Source organism: Leptonychotes weddellii, chromosome 9 (genome assembly GCF_054177405.1).
Source record: "Leptonychotes weddellii isolate Sample4059 chromosome 9, ASM5417740v2, whole genome shotgun sequence".
Classification (NCBI taxonomy): Eukaryota; Metazoa; Chordata; class Mammalia; order Carnivora; family Phocidae; genus Leptonychotes; species Leptonychotes weddellii.
The window spans coordinates 26,671,032-26,686,968 of NC_138377.1; the positions used below are offsets into that span (position 1 = coordinate 26,671,032).

The following is a 15,937-nucleotide window of genomic DNA, read 5'->3' on the forward strand; positions in this document are numbered from 1 at the left end:
TGGCTCCTGACTGCACAGCACGGGGCCAAAGGCTGGGTCTCGATTTGGGAAACGGGCTTGTGTTGGTGGGAGAATAAGCACAGTGGAAGGCGTCACTGTCTCAGGAGCTTGCCTACGTGTCTCAGGTCGGTCTCCTGGCCTTTCTAACATGTACGCCACACTGGGCCCTCTCCCGCACCTCCATGAGACACACGGGTTTTGAGAAGGGCTGCTTCTGAGGCGCGTGCATTTGCTGGGGTCCTTGCCTGCTCAGTCTCAGCCTCAGTTTCCAACAGGCACCTTTTCTTAGAGTTGTCTTACCACTCCTCCTGATTCCCTAAAGCCTAAGTCAACCTTAACCTGACCCTCTGCCCTAAGCTCCGCTGTACCCCTTAGAAGCATTAATGTCAGTGGTTTTCCAACTTTTGGGACCATGAACCCAGTAAGAAATACAAAACTGTGATGCAGCCCAGCCACACACACACACACACACACACACACACACACACACACACACACACTTCCATTCTGCTGTTTTCTGTGTTAATCCACTTCATTAAAGAAACACACTGAATGCAGCTTCTTAGGTGGATTTCATGATCTACTTAGGAGTTACAACCTACAGTTTGCAAAACACTGCTTTATGGCACATCTGACATGACTTTTAGCAGCTAATGACTTCTTATGTAATAAACCTTTCCTCTGATAAGAGGGCGTGTCACCTCAGGCTTTGACATAATTTCTAGCTTTGATTCCGATCATTCTGACAAAAAAGCTGCAATACTTTTTTGGTTCTTAATAGAGGCATTACTGTAGTATGGTTTGAAGTCTTCCATTTCTGACCAAATATGGCATATTATACAGTAACTTGTGCTCCGGGTCTATAAATATAATGTAAGAATGTTGCAGCTTGCAAAAGGGGCAATAATAAAAACTTGCAATAATCCATGGGAAAATTTCCGTCCACCTCAAAATCAGGACTAGCTTTCACTTCCCCTTAGCATGGGTCTGTTTTAACTTATAAATCCAATGGGTCATGTCATTTATACAGCACAAACATACACATATCTTCTATCTTTCTTTTGGGTGCTAGCAACCAGCCCAGGTACAGAACATTGCGATTGTGTATTTTGGGCACCAACTTTTAAAAAATGTTCCTGTAGGCCATGTCTTCCCTTCAGCACACCCCACCCTCTGACAGATTCTCCTGTTGGGTTTTAACTCCCCAGTACTCTACATGCACCTTTATAGGCACGGGGTGCCTCACAGCAGACAGTAATAAATAAATAATGATAACAGAAACAAATATAACGTACTCTGAAACAGACAAGCTGCTTTCATCTCTGGGGCCTTAGCCCCTTTGGGAAATGAAAGATTTGGAATTGGTAATCTCTCTCTTCTAGTGCAAAAACTCTTTGAAATAGTCTTTTAAGCTACGTAACACTTCATACTAAAACCGGTTAAAAGACCCCGGTAGCCCAAGACTTGGTCTTCTCTTCGTCTGTACTTCATTTCCACCACCTCTAACGTGCAGCGAGGAACCTCCTGCACAGTCGATGATAACAGGATGCAGTATGATAAAGCCTAAGCAGGGAGAGAAGACTCATTCGTAGAGAACGAGAAACAGCAGATCCGCAATGCTAAACCTCGGCCAACGCGCCGTGTCTCATTGCTGTCCATGACGGGACAGCCCACCCACCAGCTTCCCGTTGCTGACTTATCTCTGAACATGTAGGAATGATACACGGAGTCAAGAAGTGGGCTGTACACTGAAGAACAAAGATAAAAGCTGGCTTTTAGGGACACACATGAAAATTCATAGAAGGATTTTTATTCTGTCGTTCAGTTAAATGCGGTGTTGAACAGTAATGAACACCGACAACGGGCCAGGCGCTCATGTGGCAGTGCCACAATGCTCTGCGGTAGGCACTACCATTATCCCCACTTTTTTAAATGAGGAAACGGAGGCCTGGAGAGATGAATCTGCCCGAGACTGCACAGCCAGGATCTGAACTCACAGAATCCGTGTACGTGGAGGTCAGCCTTACTTGAATCTCCAACTAAAGAATACATCTACTCCAAGTCCCCAGACTTCTTCACTTCTAGGGACTACTCATTTCACTCAGCACAGTCTATGACAACATGGGAAACGCAACAATCTTTAGAGTGATGGGAGACAGGAATTGCAATTTCAGTACTTCAGGCCCAAGAGACACATGGCAACACACTGAACCCTGTTGGTTGATAAGCCACTCCTTCTCCCTACTCTCTTTCTCAGCCTTTTTCTTCTTTCTTTCTCCTTCAGGTTCTGATGATCCATTGCTCTCTCCTTTTTCCTTTCAACACTAGGAATACAGATAGAAGAACACCCAACAGATCATCTCAACACTGGACTCTTGAATCGGCAGTCAGATGTCTGAGGACAGGTAGGGCCCTAATAGGCCATGTGATTTGGGTTTGGAAAAAATACCTAACCTCGCTGCCCCAAAGCTCTTTGCCTGAAAGATGAGCAATCTGAACCAGATGAACTCTCACAGCCTTCCTGGTTCCAAAACAGTATGCTTTTGCATTTTGAATACTTGTGTTTTAAAATGAAAACAAAACTCTGTGATCTGTTCTACTTAAAAAGTAATTTGGTCCTTTTATGTAACTTGTTTGTTTTTAGCTCTTCCTCTGAATGGTCCTTGATTGCTTTCTTCAGAAGCTGTAGGCTAGTGGCCCTCCACAGAAGAAAGGTCCACCACTCCTGCACAACACCATTCAGAACATCATGATTTAATGTGGGTGAAATTGCTAGCGGGGTGTTTTTCATCTTGCCAAGAGAACGGCTGCTGAGGATTCAGAGGTCGCAGGCACCAACAGATAAGTGCGGGTCACAGGTTCCAGCACTCCGGAGTCAGGCCGGGGCAGGCGTGAAGGGCCCCTCCTGACATTGGACATCTCACACTCCCTGGGAAACTTCCTGGTGGAGGCTGTGGGGAAGCACCAAACCGCTCTGGCAGGAAGGCCTAGCTAGTCCTGCTTGCCCCCTGGGCAGCGACAGAACCTCTCCAAGCCTCCTCCTCCTCACTGTGTTAATGGAAATGTAAGCCTTTTTTTTTTTTTTTTTTTTTTAACGCCCAATACACAGCAGGGGCTCAGGAATTTTACTTTACTTCCCCTGTCCTTTCTTCTCTTAAAAACAACTAGTGTGAAAGCAATTCGTAGAGGATCTGCTTATGTCCTAAAAACAGGGAAAAGAGCCCTATTTTACTTTTATGATTGAAGCCCCACGTTGCTGTTAAACTGTTCATTAAAACAAAAAACCTGCCTTTTCAAAACTAAGGCCTCTCCCACATGAACACACATGGGCGTTTGTATTTACATCTGGTCAGCACGCCGGGCACCTGTGACCCCTCAGGACCCTGCCCCCAGAGAAGCAGGTAGCTGAGGGGCCCTGGGACAGGGGGCCTGGAGGAGGCCCGTTCCCTCGCTGCAGAAATAGCTGACAGAGAAGAGAGTGACTAGTCAAAGAACAGAGTAATCAGCTGCTAGGAAAACAGCAGTGGGAGTGTGAAGTGTGGAGGAGAGAAAAATGACAGAAGAGCATTATCTTATTTTGTTGAAAATTACAGCAAGGTGTTTATGCTTCCACTGTTCCTTTGAGGTTGTTTCTAAAGGAGGGAAGGGGAAAGCAGGGTTTCCAGTCCCCCAAAGGCAACCATGGCACCATTTCACACCTGCCCAGAAGGTGTGACTGGAGCTTTTCGGATGGAAACTGTCCTGTGAAAGACACAGAGTGTGCGTCCCAGGCGCGGGGCACCCATCCTTCATCCCAGCCTCCCACTCCGTGCCCTAATGGGGGCAGGTTCCTAACACCTTTCTGTCTGTCCACTGGCTGGGAGAGCGGCAAAGAGGGTCTCGGCAGCAGTGATGGAGGATGAAGACAAATCCGGCTTGTTCATTCAGGGGTGTGCGGGAGGCAGCCTGTCCTGGCTCGCAAGAGCAGACCGTGAGCATCTATCCCACCTCTGAGCTCAGCGCTGTCACGCTGGGAGCTTGAAATCGACCACAGAAGCAATATCGACACCATTGGGCAGCAGCAAGGTTCTGTTCTTCAATAGAAAGCCAACGTACTGTACCCGCAGATCCCTGCTTCTGCTGGTATGTAAAAAAAAAAAAAAAAGGACTTGTGCCCCAAGCCTACGAAGTAGTAGTTAAGAGCTTGGATTCTGAAGTGAGATCTAAATTTGCCAGATGAGCTTGGAAAGTTACTAACCTGAGTTTTGGTTTCCTTTAAATAGGAATAATACTAATACTGTTACCTCATAAGATTGTTATAAGGATTAAAAGCACTAATCCATGTGAAAGTGTTTTTTCTAACCTGGCAAATTAAATCCTCAGCAGATGTTAGTTGTTTTTACCAGCACACCACAGAAGACATATCTGGCTTAGTATATTGCTGTAGATAAACCACCTCCTACCACAGACCTGTCCATCCAGAGTCAGGCCTTCTGACCCATCTTCCCAGTAACAACCATGCACAATTCAGCGTCAGCAACGTTGCCCATCCGCTCATCCCGTATTCACACTCACGTGTACCTCGTCCTCCCTCCCCATACCAACTGGGGAGCCTAGAAGCCAGGGGAAGGGTCTCTGGGCAGACAAGATGGCACCACACCAACTACAGACTCATTCTCAGACCATTAGTCCTTAGACCAGCGTCTTTGATTCTGTACTGTGTGTAATTAAGGTTGGCAGGTTACAAAGCTTGGTTGTCTTCTCCAGTTCTTCTTCTCCAGTTTATAGCTGCCTAGTTAGAAACAATCAAGCAGACAATGTGAAGGAGAGACCAAGGGACAGCTGACAGAAGGACCAGAGGAGGAGCACAGAGCATCTGGAGAGTGTTGTAAGGACATAACCACCTCTCTGATCTGCCTCCAGAGTCATTCCTGAAACCCAGTTCAGCAAAATGTTTCACGTTAACGATGATGTGCTTGAGGAAACCAGAAAACATCTGGTTAACTAAGGCAGGGTAGTGTGTAAGGCAATTTCAGAATATACCCCCATCCCCCCAAAATAGCTGAAATAATAAAAAGTTCTGGGTACATATTTCGGTTTCCGAAAAATCCAGTCATCCAAAAGGGAGCATTTCGTGAAGCTATTCGACAGAGGGAGTTCACCATATTTTGACATAGGCAACTAGTCTCTGGGCCATCTAGGCAGTAAACAGTGTTCGGAAACACTACCTTGAGTGCAACATTTGGTCTGAAGAACTGAAGTACCTGTAGATTGTCATTGCTGCTTACTTTTTAAAGAACACACGTAAACCCATTATAATGGTTTACACATTCTACCATCCACTGTTCATGAATCTGCGAGAGTTCAGGTGCAGGACAGGTCATGTTTTTTGGGGAAAAAAACAAGTTAAGGATGTTTTGGCTTCAGAAGGCCTAAGAATTAACTGCCAAAGCTTAAGAGAAACTTAGACAATAATGGGCTGAAAGCGAATTAACAGATTTAAAGAAACTAGTAAAAATAGCACGGACATGCCCAAAGGAGAAAAGAAACAGTTGATTAAATTTGTTCCATCAAGAAACCTCCCCAGAGACCAAGAAGTTAAGTTTTCAAGCATGCGCTGGCTTGGCAGGAGCTAGGAGGGACAGGGAGCTTCCAGGCCTCCGTCTGCAAAAAGGCTGGGGGCCCAACCGCCAAAGCAGCATGAGCAGGAGCCGCTCATCTGAAGCCAATTCCTGACACACAGAGATGCACTGGAGAGAACGCTTGCTAAGTCACGTCCAGGGCTCCAGAATGAGAGCGCCGGGGTCAAAATGGCACTCTGAATTTTGGACAGGACGATGAGTAACAGTGTCATGAAGCCTAAGAGCCTGTGTTGCTGAGTGTCTTCTAATATTAAGCACTCCATGTTTCTTAGCTACCGGCGCAAGATATTTAAAATGGCTATTACCAGACTTCTCTATCTGTACTGGCAAGTTTATAAATCCACAGATGTAAATCTGGGAAAGGTCCAAGTCAGTCACTCTTTCCAGCTGCTCTTGCCACAGACCGCAAGGGATCGATGTCCCGAGTCAGACTTTCCACGGATGGAAGGAGCTTTGAGCACAGCACCCTGCTGCCCTGCCCAGCAGGAGATGTTCTACACGGCGCACGGACCCGGCCTCGGATTGCCAGGGTCCCGGCTGCCAGCGTGGACCTACCTCCGTGGGGTGCAGTCATCGTGCGGGGGGATGATGACGACCTTCACTGTGACGGATGTTCTCAGGAGATCGATCATCTGCTCATGGCTCAGGGTGGCCACCGCCACCTTGCAGATCTCCACCAGCCGACTGCCCTGCCTCAGCCCTGCCTGCCAGGCATAGCCGTAGGGCTCCACATCTGCCACGATGCCCTCGTAGTTGACGTGGAAGCCGAGCTGTCCCAGCCCGTTCCTTCGCAGGGTCATCTCCACCGATTCACAACCTTTTGACACAAACTGGAAAAGGAAACAAAAGGCATCATGGTTTAACGCCACAGGGTGTCAAGTGGTGGACAGGGAGCTGGAAAAACACCACGAGCAAGGTTATTGCCAAATACCCTGCTGCCCCTGAGGACCGTCTGGTTACTCCCCCCGCCACTAACCTCCATTCATTAGGCCAAAAAGAACATACTTGTTGTGTCCAAAGGACTCAATGGCTTCACTGAGCTTACAAGGAAACCTCTAACAGAGACCTACAGGGAGCGGGCAGCCAACAGAGACCGTATTCTGCTACTCGCTTCGCCCTTCAAAAATTCAAGGCAGAGGATGCTCAATTGAACAATTCTTCTCAACAACTAAAGCAGACTGGCTGGGCCACCTCATCAGCCATCAAGGCAGTGGGATCAGGTCACATGCAAATGGTTTCCAGCACAAACGCACCGCAAATGCGTCTTCTCCCACTTGCTCTACTTTTCCTTCTGAAAAAGGATGGAAAACGAGTGTGACATAAACTCTGGGTCACTTCATATCATCAATGGAGTTTTCAGAGAAGCTGATAAGATAGCACCGACTTCAGTAACTTGCTTCTAGTCTGTACTGAAAACTTCAGGAAGGGGAAATGGAATGTGGATAAGTGGAAAGAAAATACTCACCTGCAACCTTTTGACAATCTCTTTGATGTCCTCATTATTAATTAAACTCTCCACTGAAACACATTCTCCTCGCTCGTAGAAGATTTTGAGGCTGGTGTCAGTTGAGGTCCACCCTATCACATCTCTGCAGGAGCAGTTGAAAACCACACTCTTGGTTTCCTGCTCGATGAGAACGATGAACTCGTTGGAAACCCCTAACAGGCAGTCGATTTCCATGGCCTTGTGGTAGTCTTTGGCCCGGACGGCCCACACAATGGCCCCCATGCTACTGAGCTCAGCTCCTGGATATGGCTTAGACTTCTCCTTCTTCTTGGAGGCCAGAGAGATGAATGGGAACTTGCCAGACGGGTCAATAGGGGTGTTGGTGACATTCTTTTCTGCCAGATCTTTCAGGTATTCCTGGCGGGTCCGAGTTGCCATGGCCCGAAACTTTTCTGATTTATGAGCAGCATTTTCTGCGTTAATCACTTTGGCCAAAAGGAAGTCCCTGAACACATTTGACTTAGGGAAAGTGACCCCTTTGGGGATGGGAGGTCCAAAGGAAGGCACGTCTCTGGACCTGGTGACGGCCACACTAAGAGATAAAGCAAAGGTGAAAGAGAGGAGCGTCAGGACTTCTCAGTGTCACAGCACGAGAATAAAATACACGTTCTCAAAGAAAAAGACATCCCTCAGGAGGAAGAGAACTATTGATGTCCCACAAGAAATAATAGAAATGTCTATTTATAGAACAAAAATTTTTTCTAGTCCAAAAACCCCAAAAAACTTAAAAGTAAAAACTTTCCTTACATTAATGGATAGTAAACCAAATCATAACTCTGTGGGGAAAAAAAAAGTGTACTGTAATATTCTACCTTTAAATACCTACTGAATATTTCCAAGCAGGGGTTACTATAATCAGCATAACCTTTTAAAACAAGCACAGATTTTGTAAGAACACAAATGTGGTCTCCATTTTAGGTATGATGCCTATGCATCATACCTAAACAGCTTATAATGCAAAGCAGACAGCTTATAATGAAAATATCCAAAGATGCATTTTTTAAAATAAAATGCAAAGATGCATTATTTTTTTTAAAAAAATTAAATATTATTTGTTGGCCTATGCAACCAGACCAAAAAGCGTAATTTTAAAATGAAAACTGAAATTGCAGTATTAAAATAATTATGATTTTTATAGTAATAGCAACAGTGCTTTAAAATCCTATTTTTAAACTGAGCTCTTCTTTGGTCCACATTCACTACATTTGGTATTTGATTCTGACAACTTATTTGTGAGGAAATATTTTCCTCTTCCTATTCCTCCAAGCAAGATTGATTTGAGAAAGCCTGCCCCAGTCACTTTTTCTGAATATTGTTAAAACTGGGACCATCACAAGCATCTGTAATAACCTGTTATTTTTAATCTCAAAAAGGAAAAAAAAAAATCAAGTTTTTCCTAAAACAGTAACAACAAAAGTTAAATGGAAACAGAAAGGTTGTGTGTTTTCCATCTTGTCCTAAGACCTCATTCTAGGACCTTAGTGAAGTTTGAGAGGGCTGGAGATAATGATTCCAAGAGATAGGATGTCCGTCTTTTCAAATTATCTAATTATTTAAAAGTGAGTCCATTATGCAATTGTACTAAGTATTAGGGAAGCAATACAAAATATTTTTCTGAATTTCCAGAATGGAAAAGTCAATCAGAGAGTATATATATCTTTCAAAATAAATTGAAGAGCTCTATTTCATTACTGTTTTTTGTTCTGTTTTGTTTTAAGAAGGGTTTAAGATATTTAGCTTTGCTTTTCAAAACAGGATTCTCATGAAAATAGGATAAATAAATAAAAATCAGGAAACCCAGGACAGAAGTTAAAGTTACCTATTTTGTCTGAAGATGCCATGGAATGGCCTATTTGTTGGTTTTCACAAATTTAGTTTAAAAAAAAAAAAAAGACTATTTAGTTGGCTTCATGATGAAGAAAGGTGGCAAGCAATGCTCCATTTTCTAACTGGAGATGAAAATTCACAGAAACCTCCATATGCATTATAGCCTAATTATACCAGTATTAGAAAGGCAACTTTTCTTGTCTATTGTGAGCTGTCTGGCTTGAATGCTGACAGCTGTATAATTCTAATTTGATCATTTTTTTTTTAAAAGTCAAGCAAAAGATGCTAAAATCCAGATCAGCTAGCTTTTCTAAAGAGGAATCCTGTGAGGATCCAGAAACACTCATTTTTAAATTGGCAATTCCTTCTCTTGCTAATTTCACTTCAAATTGTTATTCTTTCTCAAGAAGCAGCTGTGGTTTTCTTTTAAATAAGGAGAGGAAAATGCTTACCAGAGGGTGCCAATATAAGCACCATCTATCCACTTGCCCCTTAAACTCACTGGCTTTCTACAGACCTATTTATTAACTGTTAGAACTTCAGACAAACATGTATTGAAAACCCAACCGTAATTAGAAGCCTCTAGAATGAACTATGAGGGAAGAACTGAATCCTTAACATATAATTATCAATGATTCATCATGGTAGGGAGGTAAATGATACAGAGGCTAAAATCAGTTTTGCATCATTAGAAATAGAACCCTTGCAGAAGATGAGGAGGATGATGCCCTGGGATGCTTTTTTCAAACAAAAGGTCTTGTTTTGGGTTAATCTAACGTCAAGGTTTTCTACGAGGTTAAAAACTCATTAATTTAGATGCCACAGATTCTGAACTCCTGATAAAAATGCCTGCTTTAAGCTCAGAAGAAAGAATATTTTTGCCTTATAAGAAGCCTTTCTAGAACTTCAGTTTACTATATATATAGATCTTTAAGATGTATTAATTATAAATGGTTCTTGCTATTTTTAAAAGCAGATTCCGAAGGGCTTCTGCTTGGACACACTTAGGTTAGCCTTCTATGCAATACTGTATCTCCTTAGAAATGATACATTCTTCACAGTCCTAGCCATGCCTTATGTACTCGGCAGTGCTGAGGATTGGATGTTCTACTCAGGAGAGTTATCCAGCAGACAGAAGCTCAGAGGCTGAAGCAATTATGGAAAGTTAGCACCAGAAGAGAGAACATGGAGAATAATTCAGTGTTCCTCAAACTCTGCCAATAAAATCTTGAGTTTCATTTTAAAAGTCATCTTGATTTTGCATTCTACAGAGGCATATCTGTTTTCATTTTAACACAAAAACATGTTCTGTCCCCCAAATCTTGGGAGTACGATTTATAGACTAGGAAAGTGTTCTGTTTTACTGACGTTAGGCACAGCCCTGAACCTCCATTTGAACGGCTGGTACGAATTCTTCACTTCTCCAGGAAACAGACTCTGAGAAGTAAAATGATCTGCCCAAAGCCTGTTACAGAGAGCCAGGACTGGAACTTGAGCTTCTAGAGAGCCAGCAGCATGCTCTATGAAGACCACACTATTCCTCCTGAAGGAACATTTTTGAACCTCCCACTCTTGAGATGCTTGCACAAGGCACCATGCACAAGTGTCACACAGCTGAAGAGACCACCATTCGGCTGGGCTTTGTAGCATTTGCTGGCATCAGTGACCTTGGATAAAGTAGCAGATCTTGACACCCAAAGCCAGTTTCAAGTTGGTACATGGTAATGTTCCAGAGACATCCGAACAGGAAGTCTCAACGGAAAAAAGTGAGAAGACAGCGATGCTTGAATTTCTGAAGTACCATGGAAATGGCAATAAACAATTCCAACCCCAAATTTAGAAGGAAGGGGACTCGGCACCAGAACGGTAGAGGGAGGCTTCCCCTTCTTGGGGGCTGGATCAGACTGCCAGCTTGGGGAGCTTTCTGAGAAAACAGACCTGGGCAAAGGACAGGAAAGATCAGCAACAGAACAAATGAATGCCCATCACTCTCTCCTTGGGGGGGCTCTTGGCTCCTACTAGTACTCATTCACTGACGCTCACTGAGCACCTACTATGTGCCTCATGCTGAGGATCAAGGATGAGCTGTCACAGGCTCAGCCCTCCAGAAGCTCCAAGTCTCTCGGGGCTACATCCAGAGGTTTGAGTGCTCTTGTGGGAGGTGAGGGATACTACTGGAAACACTTAGGAAAGGCAATTTACCTAGTCCTGGGAGGTCGGGGAGCCCTCCCAGAGAGAAGAAAAGCAGGAATTCATCAGCTGAAGGAGGGGTGTGTAAGAAGAGGCCTTCCTGCCTGGAGAACAGCATGTGCAGAGAAGAGGGGCAGAACACAGTATGTTCTGGGAGCTGTTAAGTAACTCCACATGGCTCCAGGGGTAGGGGTGTGGAGGAGAATCGGCAGAGGCCCCAGTGGAGGCTGAGAGTGGAAAGGCCAGGCCTGAAGGACCTCATGCAGGAGGCTGTACATTAGGGAGTCTGAACTTCTCCCAAAAGGTATGAAGCACCAAGAGTGACATATTCAGATTTTTGTCTTAAAAAGGTCAGCTACACTGGACAATAGGTATGCTGATTAGGCTTGGAATAGACTTTCTGAAAGAAATGTCTACCACTTGACCCACTTTGATTCTTTCTTCCAAGCTGAAGCTTGCATATTTATTTATTTTTATTCAAGAAAAGAAGGGCGTGCACATTTAATATGCATACACCACACTCCCTGCCTACACTAGATACTTTACTTATGCGATTTTACGTAGATGTCAAGCAACCTTCCACTGCATAGAAAGGGAAATTTAAGATCTGAGAGGTTTAACAATCTGGTCGGTCTGATTCCAAGTGCTTTTTGCACTGTATCATACTACCTCCTTTCAACATATTTTAACCTCTGAATATGGAAATCTTTCTGAGAGAAGAAACATACATTTCTACCTTCCTAAACGTAGTTACTAACCACAATTTAACACTTGTTTCGAAGACTCAGGTCATTATTATAACCACTTATTACTATACTAGTTTTAAAATTAATAATTCTTTAATTTCATCAAATAGTGAGTCAATGTTCCAATTTTCAGTTGTTGAAGATGTCCTAAAATTTTAAAAATCTTCTTATCTAAAATGGATCCAAATAAGATCCACACATTTTAATTAATCTTATCTTACATTTTTTTTGTTCTGTTCATTCCTCTCCACTTCTCTCACTTTCTCTTTTATTTCTTACATTTATGTGTTGAGGAAATTGGGCTGCTTGTCACATAGAGTTGCACAGTGTCTGAATTTTGCCAAATAGAAAAGTCTTCTGTCTTTTCTATTCCCTGTACATTGGCTTCTCCAGAAGTTTGATCAGATTCAGGTTCAATGTGGGGGAGGGGGGTAGGGAACAAGACTAATTCATAAGTGGGGTTGTGTCCTTCCATTATGAGACACATGTTTGTCTCTTTTTGTGATATCTCCAACCTCTGAAGATCAATGCATAGATCTCCTAATTCACTGGTTGCTAAAAAAAATGTTGAAAAAATTTTACACTGAGTTTTTACAAAGTGAGGCCCCAAGGGGTGAGTGAAGTATACTTGGTCCTTTGCTCCCAAACCAAATGACCCCAGACTGTTATGCTTATTGGCTTTGTATCACTTATGTGAATAGTTTTTCTGCATCTCTCTTATTAATAATCACTTACTGATGTTTTCAGCACATCCCTGCCACTGAACAGTTCCTCATCTTTCTGATTTATTGCTTCTAATCTGCTCTATCAACCAGGACCAGACAGTTAAGCTCAGTGTAATAATACCAAACAAAATAAAGAGACCAGAGGGCTCTCTTAACAGGTGTGGGCATAGTACAGACTTAGTGATTCATTTCTGAGTTCCTGGCTATGTCTACTGTTCAAAGTTAATTGGCCTCTGGAATTAGTTTGAAATAGTTTTTCCTATTATAAACTTTTCAGTCCCCAAGGAGATAACACCCATTGTTTCAGGACCTCTTCTCCATATCCACCATAGGGATTTTTCTCTCTTTGTTTACCTGTTGGATCCCAGGGCCTAGAATAGTGCCTAGCACATATATGATAAGGGGTGTAAAGAACTGGCAAAAAAAAAAAAAAATCAATGAACAGCAGCAATAAGATCCAGATTTGCCTTTTTTTGTATATAAATTATCTTGCATGGTGACACGGGGTGAATTTCTCTAGAACTCTATTTATACTGTGCTACTAGACAGCCTGGCATTCCAAGGGCCTCCACTGCCCAGTAGCCCCAAATACAATAGCGGCCTTCTTCCTGTACCTTCCTTCCTGTGTCTATGCTTCTGTATATAATGCTGGCCACTCTTAGAATTCTTTTCCCCCTACTGAATTTCATCCATCTGTGCTTTAAAACACATGCCAAACCCCATTTTCTCAGTTCAATGTTCCTTATAACTTCAGTCTCTACTGACCTCACACTTTCCTACCCGATTACAACAAAAAGCTCCTTTAAGAAAACAACTTCTGCACTTTCCTCATTACAGGCACCAAATAGATGTCAATAAATAAATGTGAATGTTCATAGGGCAGAAAGTTCGGGAACAAGAGATTTTCAATGATAAAAAGCATCTGAATCACTCTATCACTCAGGGATAGAATTAAATTAGATTTAAATCTAATTTAGTATAAATCAATGCAGCTCTAAACTTTTCTACCAAAGTACCTCTAATAAAAGAGGCCCATAAATTCATATACCTAGTAGGTTGGGGACTGGCTGGGGTATGAGAAAAACTCACATGTACAGAAATTCTTTGGAAGACCCACGTTTTATCTTAAAATTGATACATATTTTCTATTCAGCTTCATAATATGTTTCTTTTCTTTTTTTTCCCCTAAAGATTATTTATTTTAGAGAGAGAGAGAGTGCGTGCATGCACTTGCATCAGGGGAGGGGCAGAGGGAGAGGGAGAGAGAGAATCCTCAAGCAGGCTCCCCATTGAGGACGGAGCCCAACATGGGGCTCAATCCCAGGACCCTGAGATCATGACCCGAGCTGAAATCAAGAGTCAGCCGCTTAATCGACTGAGTCACCCAGGCGCCCCATAATACATTTATTTTCATGAGAACATGAACACCTTCACACATTTTCTCCCAAGCATAAACTACAAGAAAGTTGCCCTGTCTGTTCTGGGACTTTAAACATCTCCTGATGTCACCACACACCCCAGGAAACATGCTTACCTCGGTCTGTCAGGGACTGAGAACAATTAATACACTTAAGGTTTACAATAGGAAAAGATCACTACTTTAGTTTCTTGTAATTTCTTTTAGTGATGTTCCAATTTGGTATGTTCTCTTGGATTTACAAAAGGCCCACATTCACAGTTTATAAAGCAGTGTGCTGGGTCTTCAAACAAGCATGGCAACTAGGAAATCCCAGGCTAGCTCATGTGGCATGAGCTGGGGTGGTCAGTGTCCTCCCACAAACCAGCACATCACATGGTGGGGTTAAGAAGATGGGCTCTCCAGGCAACAAATTAAAAATAAGAGACAGCAAAAAAGCATGATTTTCAAGGCTAGGGTGGGGGTGGGGTTTAAAAGAATAAGACAGATACCACTTCCTCATCTAGCAAACTGTTGAAGGCTAGGAGACACTTCCTCCTGATCAGTCTATTTATACTTGCACTGGCCACATGTAGGCTACTGAGCACTCGAAATGTGGCTACTGTGACCAAGGGTATTAAATTACATTGTATTTTTTTTAAATTAATTTTATTATGTTATGTTAGTCATCATACATTACATCATTAGTTTTTGATGTAGTGTTCCATGATTCACTGTTTGCTTATAACACCCAGTGCTCCATGCAATACGTGCCCTCCTTAATACCCACCACCGGGCTAACCCATCCCCCCACCCCTACATCCTATTTTTAAAAGTCAACTGTTACTCGAAAGCTCTGAAAAAGCAGGTTTGGAAAATCTGAGTATATGAATCTACTTTTCCAGTTACAAATTTTATGAAATCTAAACACAGATTACTTCCAGTGGAAATCAAGCATCCTTATTGACATGAGCTGTAAGTCTAAAACAGACTCCAGATTTCAGAGTCTTAGTCCAAAAATAAGTAAAATAGGCCAATAACTTTTGAAACTTAAAAATCACCTGTTGAAATAATAATATTTGGATATAGCAGGTAAATAAAATATATTCTTGGGTCAAAAACATATTGCTAAAATTAATTTTACCCATTTCTTGTTACTTTAAAAAATATAAAATTAACATATGGCTTGCATTACATTTCTATCAAACAGCACTTTATTTAGGCAATGGCTTTTAAAGAAGAATCTCTCCCTAAAACAAACTGCATGGCTTTCCACTCCCAAACTTCGTAGTGACCAATCAAAAAGGGATTAGCTTTCTATCAAAGTTGTATGAAATCCCTTGCATGAATCCAGTACAGAGCATGTTTCAATTGCTTGGGGGTATTTTCTAAATGCTAAGAGCTATCCCTCCCAGTTACAGTCAAATGTTCTCACTTAGTCTGTCATCCCACACCTAAATCAAGCAGCTTTCAGAGACCATATTCCTGGTAAGAGGCTGCATATCTAGGTCTCTCTTGTTGGAGTTTCCACCCGTTAGCCTGGAGTTCTGGAAGAGCTTGTGTGTTGGCAGCAAGGGCAGCAAAGACCCCTGCTTCACAGGGCATGGGAGTGAGGCAGCGCAGCAGGGCAGTGAAGAGCCCGGCTCTAGAATCAGACCGAGTGCATTACAATCACTTACCGCAGGCAAGTCACCTGTTCGCATTGCTTAAACTTCCTCATCTGAAAATGGGGATTTTTAAAAAATAGTACCTAATGCATGGGTTTTCAAAATTAAATGAGGTAACCCACGTAAAGCGCCTAGAATAGTGCTTGGCTTATCACTAGAGGCCAACATACACCGTTATTGTGGGATGTGTGCAGGGACAGTGGCGGCTTGCAGGAGTCCACAGTAACCTTTATTTGTCTTGTTTCCTGAGTTTGCTTG

General features: G+C 42.8%; 1 protein-coding gene across 1 annotated transcript in view; it reads right to left on the bottom strand.

Annotated features, from left to right (window-relative positions):
• SIPA1L1 (signal induced proliferation associated 1 like 1) overlaps positions 1 to 15,937 on the bottom strand; it is a 334,415-nt gene that overhangs the window by 51,647 nt on the left and 266,831 nt on the right. The window contains exons 14-15 of the mRNA XM_081829748.1: positions 7,087 to 7,660; positions 6,177 to 6,451 (exon numbers count right to left, since the gene is read on the bottom strand). Coding sequence (XP_081685874.1) covers positions 6,177 to 6,451; positions 7,087 to 7,660 — 849 coding nt within the window. The remainder of the gene's footprint in view (positions 1 to 6,176; positions 6,452 to 7,086; positions 7,661 to 15,937) is intronic.